The 9,787-nt window shown below is 61.6% G+C and overlaps 2 protein-coding genes across 2 annotated transcripts in view; both read right to left on the reverse strand.

The window, feature by feature from the left end:
• Positions 1-9,787, reverse strand: part of PSENEN (presenilin enhancer, gamma-secretase subunit) — a 156,706-nt gene that overhangs the window by 80,597 nt on the left and 66,322 nt on the right. The window lies entirely within an intron of this gene.
• LOC308051201 (sodium channel regulatory subunit beta-1-like) lies at positions 844-7,071 on the reverse strand (the record flags this gene model as incomplete). The annotated part of the gene is made up of 4 exons (XM_080361553.1): positions 6,529-7,071; positions 4,343-4,509; positions 2,842-3,082; positions 844-983 (listed from the first exon to the last, which is right to left on the reverse strand). Exons 1-4 carry the CDS (start codon positions 6,569-6,571, stop codon positions 844-846), a joined length of 591 nt encoding a protein of 196 aa, XP_080217679.1. The 5' UTR covers positions 6,572-7,071.

The following is a 9,787-nucleotide window of genomic DNA, read 5'->3' on the forward strand; positions in this document are numbered from 1 at the left end:
CCCCTGTCCCCTCATTGTTCCCCCATTGTCCCCATGTCCCCAATGTCCCCCCAATGTGTCCCCATTGTCCCCCCTATATCCCTATTGTCCCCCCAGTGTCGCCCCAATGTGTCCTCATTGTCCTCAATGTCCCCCCATTGTCTCCATTGTCCCCATTGTCCCCCCACTATCCCCATATCCCCATTATCCCCATCACCCCCATTGTCCCCATATCCCCATTGTCCCCATATCCCTATTGTCCCCATATCCCCATTGTTCCCCTGTCCCCCCATTGTCCCCATTATCCTCATATCCCGATTATCCCCATTATCCCCATTGCCCCCATTGTCCCCATTATCCCCATCGTCCCATTACCCCCATTGTCCCATTACCCCCATTGTCCCCATTACCCCCATTGTCCCCATATCCCGATTATTCCCATCACCCCCATTGTCCCCATATCCCTCATTGTCCCCATTGTCCCCCTATCCCCCCATTATCCCCATTGTCCCCATATCCCCATTGACCCCATTTGTACCCATTGACCCCATTTGTCCCCATTGTTCCCCTGTCTCCCCATTGTCCCCATTATCCCCATATCCCGATTATCCCCATTATCCCCATTGTCCCCATTACCCCCATTGTCTCCATTGTCCCCATTGTCCCCCTGTCCCCCCATTATCCCCAATGTCCCCATTACCCCCATTGTCCCATTACCCCCATTGTCCCCATTACCCCCATTGTCCCCATCACCCCCATCACCCTCATTGTCCCCATTGTCCCCATTACCCCCATTGTCCCCATTGTCCCCATTACCCCCACTGTCCCCATTGTCCCCACTGTCCCCACTGTCCCCATCGTCACTCACGCGCTGTCGGGGGCCGGGGCGGCTGCCGCCACCTTGCGGTAGCAATAGAGCATCTCGGCCGCCAGCCAGAGCGTCAGCACCACGATCAGCACGTACATCAGGATCTCGGACACGATGGACGCCAGGTCCCGCCGCGCTGCGTGGCCGGGACACGCCCCCGTAAGCCACGCCCATCCACCAATAGCTCCGCCCACCGCGCTGCCGCACACGGGGATCGAACCCATGGACTGGGACACCCCCCCCGCCCCGTAAGCCACGCACAGTTCCCAATAGCTCCGCCCACCGCGCTGCCGCGCACGGGGATTGAACCCATGGACAGGGACACACCCCCCTCATAAGCCACGCCCAGTCCCCAATAGCTCCGCCCACCGCGCTGCCGCACACGGGGATCGAACCCATGGACAGGGACACACCCCTCCCCCCCCCCTCCTTAAGCCACGCTCCGCCCCACCGCCCCGCCCCCTCGCCAACCCCGCCCCTTGCCAAGCCCCGCCCCCTCGCCAAGCCCCGCCCCCACCCGTCTCGACGACGGCCAATCGCAGCGTCTTGTTGCAAGCCACGCCCCCTCTACCCTCCCCATTACCCCATATCCCCCCATACCCCAAACCCCATTCAAGCTATGCCCCAAAGCTCCGCCCACTTTCCCAGGCTCCACCCACTTTCCAAGCCACGCCCCCAATCCAAGCCCCGCCCCCAATCCAAGCCACGCCCCCTCCTGCCTCCCCATTACCCCATATCCCAAACCCCATTCAAGCCCCGCTCAGAAGCTCCACCCACTTTCCATGCCACGCCCCTAACACAAGCCACGCCCCATCCCAAGCCCCGCCCCCAACACAAGCCACGCCCCCTCCTTCTTCCCCACTACCCCATATCCCCCCATACCCCAAACCCCACCAAAGCCCCTCCCCGCCCCCTCCCCAAGCCCCGCCCCTTCCCCAAGCCCCGCCCACCCGTCTCGACGACGGCCAATCGCAGCGTCTCGTTGCAAGCCACGCCCCCTCCAGCCTCCCCATTACCCCATATCCCAAACCACACTCAAGCTCCGCCCCCGAAGCTCCGCCTACTTTTCCAGGCTCCACCCACTTTCCAAGCCACGCCCCCTCCAGCCTCCCCATTACCTCATATCCCCCCATATCCCAAATCCCATTCAAGCTATGCCCTGAAGCTCCACCCACTTTTCCAGGCTCCACCCACTTTCCAAGCCACGCCCCCAATCCAAGCCACGCCCCCTCCAGCCTCCCCATTACCCCATATCCCAAACCCCATTCAAGCCCCGCTCAGAAGCTCCACCCACTTTTCCATGCCACGCCCCTAACACAAGCCACACCCCCCACCGAAGCCACGCCCCCTCCATCTTCCCCATTACCCCCTATCCCTCCATATCCCTCCATATCCCAAGCCCCACCAAAGCCCCGCCCCACCTCCCCGCCCCCTCCCCAAGCCACGCCCCCTCCCCAAGCCACGCCCCCTCCATCCTCCCCATTACCCCATTACCCTATATCCCTCCATACCCCAAACCCCACCAAAGCCCTTCCCCGCCCCCTCCCCAAGCCCCGCCCCCTCGCGAAGCCCCGCCCCCTCCCCAAGCCCCGCCCACCCGTCTCGACGACGGCCAATCACAGAGTCTTGTTGCAAGCCACGCCCCCTCCAGCCTCCCCATTACCCCATATCCCTCCATACCCCAAACCCTGTTCAAGCTATGCCCCTGAAGCTCCGCCCACTTTTCCTGGCTCCACCCACTTTCCAAGCCACGCCCCCAATCCAAGCCACGCCCCCTCCAGCCTCATTACCCCATATCCCAAACCCCGTTCAAGCTACGTCCCTGAAGCTCCGCCCACTTTTCATGCCACGCCCCCAACCCAAGCCACGCCCCCTTTATCCTCCCCATTACCCTATATCCCTCCATACCCCAAACCCCACCAAAGCCCCTCCCCGCCCCCTCCCCAAGCCCCGCCCCCTCCCCAAGCCCCGCCCCCTCCCCAAGCCCCGCCCACCCGTCTCGACGACGGCCAATCGCAGCGTCTTGTTGCGCGCCAGGCTGTAGACGTATCCGTCGAAGGTGAGGTTGCGGCGCAGGCGGCACACGTAGAGCCCCGCGTGGGGCCGCCCCACGGCGGACAGACGCACGGACAGGTCCTGCAGGTCCCGCGTGCCCCGCGAGCCGTTCCAGGCCAGCACCCCAAAAAACGGGCCCGGGGCCACCCACTGGCCCTCCTCGGGGCTGTACTGCAGGATCTGCCGCGGGAGAACCGTCAGCACCAGTGACGACCAGTAATAACCAGTAACAACCAGTAATGACCAGTAACAACCAGTCAGTGACCACTGAGGACCAGTGAGTGACCGGTAAGAGGAGACGGAGCCCCCTGCTGGACTCGCATGGTCACCCCAGTGTCTCCCAGTAACCCCCAGTACACCCCAGTGTCTCCCCAGTAAACCCCAGTACACCCCAGTGTCTCCCCAATATCTCCCAGTAACCCCCAGTAACTCCCAGTACACCCCAATGTCCCCCCAGTGCCTCCCAGTAACTCCCAGTGTCTCCCAATAGACCCCAGTGTCCCCCCCAGTGTCCCCCCACTATCTCCCAGTAACCCCCGTGTCCTCCCAGTATCTCCCAGTAACCCCCAGTTCACTCCAGTGTCCCCCCAGTGTCTCCCAGTAACCCCCAGTTCACCCCAGTGTCCCCCAGTAAACCCCAGTACACCCCAGTGTCTCCCAGTAACCCCCAGTACAGCTCCAGTGTCTCCCAGTAACCCCCAGTACACCCCAGTGTCTCCCAGTAACCCCCAGTATCCCCCAGTGTCCTCTCAGTAACCCCCAGTTCACCCCAGTGTCTCCCCAGTAACCCCCAGTAACACCCAGTGTCTCCCCAATATCTCCCAGTAACCTCCAGTGTCTCTCAATATACCCCAGTGTCCCCCACAGTGTCCCCCCAGTATCTCCCAGTACACTCCAGTATCCCCCACTGTCTCCCCAGTGCCTCCCAGTAACCCCCAGTACACCCCAGTGTCTCTCACTGACCAACTGGTGTCCCTATAATGCCATCCCAGTGCCTCCCAGTACTGCCCCAGTCCATCCCAGTGCCTCCCAGTCCCTCCCAGTCCATCCCAGTGCCTCTCAGTATCCCCCAGTCCATCCCAGTGCCTCCATACACACCTATAATGCCCCCCTAGTCCCTCCCAGTGCCCCCCAGTACACCCCAGTGCCTCCCAGTAACCCCCAGTACACTCCAGTGTCTCCCCCAGTATCTCCCAGTGTCTCCCAGTAACCCAGCTGAGTCTCCCCAGTAGCCCCCAGTACCGCTCCAGTGTCTTCCCAGTATCCCCTATTGTCTCCCAGTAACCCCCAGTACACCCCAGTGTCTCCCACTGACCAACTGGTGTCCCTATAACGCCCCTCCAGTCCCCCCTATTACCATCCCAGTGCCTCCCAGTCCATCCCAGTGCCCCCATACGCCCCTATAACGCCCCCCCAGTCCCTCCCAGTGCCTCCCAGTACCTTGTGGAAGTGGGGGTCCCCCTCCCCCCGGAAGAACCACTCTCCCTCGGCCTGGGCGGGGGTCTCGCTGCGGCGTTTGCAGGCGATGCAGAGCAGGCGGAACGGCTCCCCCAAAACCGCCTCGGTCCCCGATGCCACCTCCACGCAGCCCCCATGGGCCCCCCCGGCTGGGGACGGGGACATGGGGGTCACCCCACGTCTTGGGGACACCCAAAAGCGGCCAAAATCCCCCCAAAATCCACCCCTGAACCCCAAAAGTGATGGGAAACCAGCTCTCCCAATGTGGGGGACAAGGTCTACCCCATATTAGTCCATTGGGAACTAGGGGGATATGGGGCACTCCCATACTCAATGGTTGGGATGGGGGACAAGGGACATGGGGGGTCACCCCAAGTCTTGGGGACACCCAAAAGCGGCCAAAATCCCCCCATGAACCCCAAAAGTGATGGGAAACCAGCTCTCCCAATGTGGGGGACAAGGTCTACCCCATATTAGTCCATTGGGAATTAGGGGGGATATGGGGCACCCCCATACTCAATGGTTGGGATGGGGGACAAGGGACATGGGGGGGTCACCCCACATCTTGGGGACACCCAAAAATAGCCAAAATCCCCCCAAAATGCCACCCATGAACCCCAAAAGTGATGGGAGACCAGGTCTACTCTGTATCTCCCAATGCAGGGGACAAGGTCTACCCCATATTACACCATTGGGAACTGGGGGGATATGGGGAACTCCCAGAACTTCCCCCTGGCTGGGGAGGGGGACAAGGGACATGGGCGTCACCCCATGTCTTGGGGACACCCAAAAGTGGCCAAAACCCCCCCAAAAATCCACCCATGGACCCCAAAAGTGATGGGAAACCAGCTCTCCCAATGTAGGGGACAAGGTCTACCCCATATTAATCCATTGGGAATGGGGGGGATATGGGGCACCCCCAGACTCCCTGGTTGGGATGGGGGACAAGGGACATTGGGGGGTCACCCCACATCTTGGGGACACCCAAAAATAGCCAAAATCCCCCCAAAATGCCACCCATGAACCCCAAAAGTGATGGGAGACCAGCTCTCCCAATGTGGGAGACAAGGTCTACCCCATATTACACCATTGGGAACTGGGGGGATATGGGGCACCCCCAGAACCTCCCCCTGGCTGGGGAGGGGGACAAGGGACATGGGGGGGTCACCCCATGTCTTGGGGACACCCAAAAGTGGCCAAAATCCCCCCAAAAGTCCACCCATGAACCCCAAAAGTGATGGGAGACCAGGTCTACCCTGTATCTCCCAATGGAGGGGACAAGGTCTACCCCATATTAGTCCATTGGGAACTAGGGGGATATGGGCCACCCCCAGACTCCCTGGTTGGGATGGGGGACAAGGGACATGGGGGGGTCACCCCAAATCTTGGGGACACCCAAAAATAGCCAAAACCCCCCAAAAAGCCACCCCTGAACCCCAAAAATGATGGGAGACCAGGTCTACCCCATATCTCCCAAATGGGAACTGGGGAGACACTATGGTGGCACTTGGGGGGGGATGGGGACACTATGGTGACATTTGGGGGGGTTGGGGACACTATGGTGACACTTGGGGGGGGATGGGGACACTGTGGTGACACTTGGAGGGGGGGATGGGGACACTATGGTGACACTTGGCGGGGTTGGGGACACCGTGGTGGCACTTGGGGGGGGTTGGGGACACTGTGGTGACACTTGGGGGGGGATGGGGACACTATGGTGACACTGGGGGGGGGTGGTGGGGACACTATGGTGACACTTGGCGGGGGGATGGGGACACCGTGGTGACACTTGGGGGGGGATGGGGACACTATGGTGGCACTTGGGGGGGTTGGGGACACTATGGTGGCACTTGGGGGGGGATGGGGACACTGGGACACTGCGGCAGGGACAGGTGACACCGCGGGGGGGGGAGGGGAAGGGGGGGGCGACACTGCGGAGGTGACAGGGGCCGGGATGGGGACAGCGGGGGTGGCACTGGGGGGGGGGGGGGCGACACTTTTGGGGGGGTCAGGGGACACTGTGGGGGAGGCGACACTTCGGGGGGGACATGGGACACTGGGAAGGGACAAGTGACATTAATACGGGGGGGGGGTGACACTTTGGGGGGGCTCAGGGGACACTTTGGGGGGCTCAGGGGACACTTTGGGGGGGTCCCGGCCCCACTCACCCATGAGGAGCCCGAGGAGCAGCGAGAGGCCGCCGAGCAACATGGCGGGTCCGGTTCGGGTCCGGTTCGGCTCTTTCCGGAAGGGTTCGGGTGGCTTCGGGTCCGGTTCGGGTCCTTTCGGCTCCGTTAGGTCCCGGTTCGGCTGAGTTCGGCTATTTCCGACACGGTGCCGCTGCCTTCGGACGGGTTCGGGTCTTTCCGGACGGGTTCGGGTCTCTCCGGCCCCGGGTCTCAGTGGGTTCGGGTCTCTCCGGACGGGTTCGGGTCTCTCCGGTCCCGGTTCGGTCTCTCCGGCCCCGGTTCCCGGCGGGTTCGGTCTCTCCGGTCCCGGTTCGGTCTCTCCGGCCCCGGTTCGGGTCTCTCCGGCCCCGGTTCCCGGTGGGTTCGGTCTCTCCGGCCCCGGTTCGGGTCTCTCCGGCCCCGGTTCCCGGTGGGTTCGGTCTCTCCGGCCCCGGTTCGGTCTCTCCGGCCCCGGTTCGGGTCTCTCCGGCCCCGGTTCCCGGTGGGTTCGGTCTCTCCGTCCCCGGTTCGGTCCCTCCGGTCCCGGCCCGTTCCTCAGCGTCGCTCCGTGCCCCCCTCAGCCCCCTGCCCGGGCCATGGGCCCCTCCCCCGCAGGACGCCTGGGTCCCTCGGAGCGGGAGGAGGGGAGCGGGGAGCGGGAGATGGGCCCGGGACGAGCGGGCGGCCGGTTCAAGGCATGGCCGGCCCGCGGCGGCCGGCGGCTCCTTCGGGGCACTTCGGCTCCGTTCGGCTCCCGCTCGGGTCGCGTTCGGCTCCGCTCGGGTCGTGTTCGGCTCCACTCGGCTCCGTTCGGCTCCGCTCGGGTCGCGTTCGGCTCCGCTCGGCTCGGGTTCGGCTCCACTCGGCGCAGTGCGGCGCCAGGGGGCGGGGCTGGCCGTGACGCATCGAGGGGGCGGGGCCTGAGCGCCCCCCACCCCCCCGCAATGTCCCCAAGGCCTCCCCCGCAATGTCCCCAAGAACGTCCCCAGGGTTGTCCCCATGTCCCCATAGACACCCTAAACTTGTCCCCATGTCCCTATGGACACCCCAACTTTGTCCCCATGGATGTCCCCATGTCCCCATAAACACCCCAAACTTGTCCCCATGTCCCTATGGACACCCCAACTTTGTCCCCATGTCCCCACAGACATCCCAAACTCGTCCCCATGTCCCTGTGGACACCCCAACTTTGTCCCCATGGATGTCCCCATGTCCCCATAGACACCCCAACCTCATCTCCATGTCACTATGGACACCTCAAGTTTGTCCCCAAGTTTGTCCCCATGTCCCCATAGACACCCCAAGTTCGTCCCCATGTCCCCATAGACACCCCAAGCTTGTCCCCATGTCCCTATGGACACCCCAAGTTCGTCCCCATGTCCCCAGGGTTGTCCCCATGTCCCCATAGCCATCCCAAACTTGTCCCTATGGACACCCCAAGTTTGTCCCCATGGATGTCCCCATGTCCCCATAAACACCCCAACCTTGTCCCCATGTCCCTATGGACACCCCAACTTTGTCCCCATGGATGTCCCCATGTCCCCATAGACACCCCAACCTCATCCCCATGTCCCTATGGACACCCCAAGTTTGTCCCCAAGTTTGTCCCCATAGACACCCCAAGTTCGTCCCCATGTCCCCACAGACACCCCAAACTTGTCCCCATGTCCCTATGGACACCCCAACTTTGTCCCCATGTCCCCATAGACACCTCAAACTTGTCCCCATGTCCCTATGGACACCCCAACTTTGTCCCCATGGATGTCCCCATGTCCCCATAAACACCCCAAACTTGTCCCCATGTCCCTATGGACACCCCAAGTTCGTCCCCATGTCCCCACAGACATCCCAAACTCGTCCCCATGTCCCTGTGGACACCCCAACTTTGTCCCCATGGATGTCCCCATGTCCCCATAGACACCCCAACCTCATCCCCATGTCCCTATGGACACCCCAAGTTTGTCCCCATGGATGTCCCCATGTCCCCATAAACACCCCAACCTTGTCCCCATGTCCCTATGGACACCCCAACTTTGTCCCCATGGATGTCCCCATGTCCCCATAGACACCCCAACCTCATCCCCATGTCCCTATGGACACCCCAAGTTTGTCCCCAAGTTTGTCCCCATAGACACCCCAAGTTCGTCCCCATGTCCCCACAGACACCCCAAACTTGTCCCCATGTCCCTATGGACACCCCAACTTTGTCCCCATGTCCCCATAGACACCTCAAACTTGTCCCCATGTCCCTATGGACACCCCAACTTTGTCCCCATGGATGTCCCCATGTCCCCATAGACATCCCAAACTTGTCCCTATGGACACCCCAAGTTAGTCCCCATGTCCCCAGACATCCCAAACTTGTCCCCATGTCCCCAGGGTTGTCCCCATGTCCCCATAGACATCTCAAACTTGTCCCCATGTCCCTATGGACACCCCAACTTTGTCCCCATGGATGTCCCCATGTCCCCATGGATGTCCCCATGTCCCCATAGACACCCCAAGCTTGTCCCCATGGATGTCCCCATGTCCCCATAGACACCCCAAGTTCGTCCCCATGTCCCCATAGACACCTCAACCTCATCCCCATGTCCCTATGGACACCCCAACTTTGTCCCCATGGATGTCCCCATGTCCCCATAGACACCCCAAGCTTGTCCCCATGGATGTCCCCATGTCCCCATAGACACCCCAAGTTCGTCCCCATGTCCCCATAGACACCCCAACCTCATCCCCATGTCCCTATGGACACCCCAAGCTTGTCCCCATGGATGTCCCCATAGACACCCCAAGTTCGTCCCCATGTCCCCATAGACACCCCAAGCTTGTCCCCATGTCCCTATGGACACCCCAACTTTGTCCCCATAGATGTCCCCATGTCCCCATAGACACCCCAAACTTGTCCCCATGTCCCTATGGACACCCCAAGCTTGTCCCCATGTCCCCATGGATGTCCCCATGTCCCCATAGACATCCCAAACTTGGCCCCATGTCCCTATGGACACCCCAAGCTTGTCCCCATGTCCCCATGGATGTCCCCATGTCCCCATAGACATCCCAAACTTGGCCCCATGTCCCTATAGACACCCCAAGTTTGTCCCCACGAATGTCCCCATGTCCCCATAGACATCCCAAACTTGTCCCCATAGACATCCCAAACTCGTCCCCATGTCCCTATGGACACCCCAAGTTCGTCCCCATGTCCCCATAGACACCCCAAGCTTGTCCCCATGTCCCCAGGGTTGTCCCCATATTCCCA

The sequence above is a fragment of the Nesoenas mayeri genome (assembly GCF_963082525.1).
Source record: "Nesoenas mayeri genome assembly, chromosome: 33".
NCBI lineage: Eukaryota > Metazoa > Chordata > Aves > Columbiformes > Columbidae > Nesoenas > Nesoenas mayeri.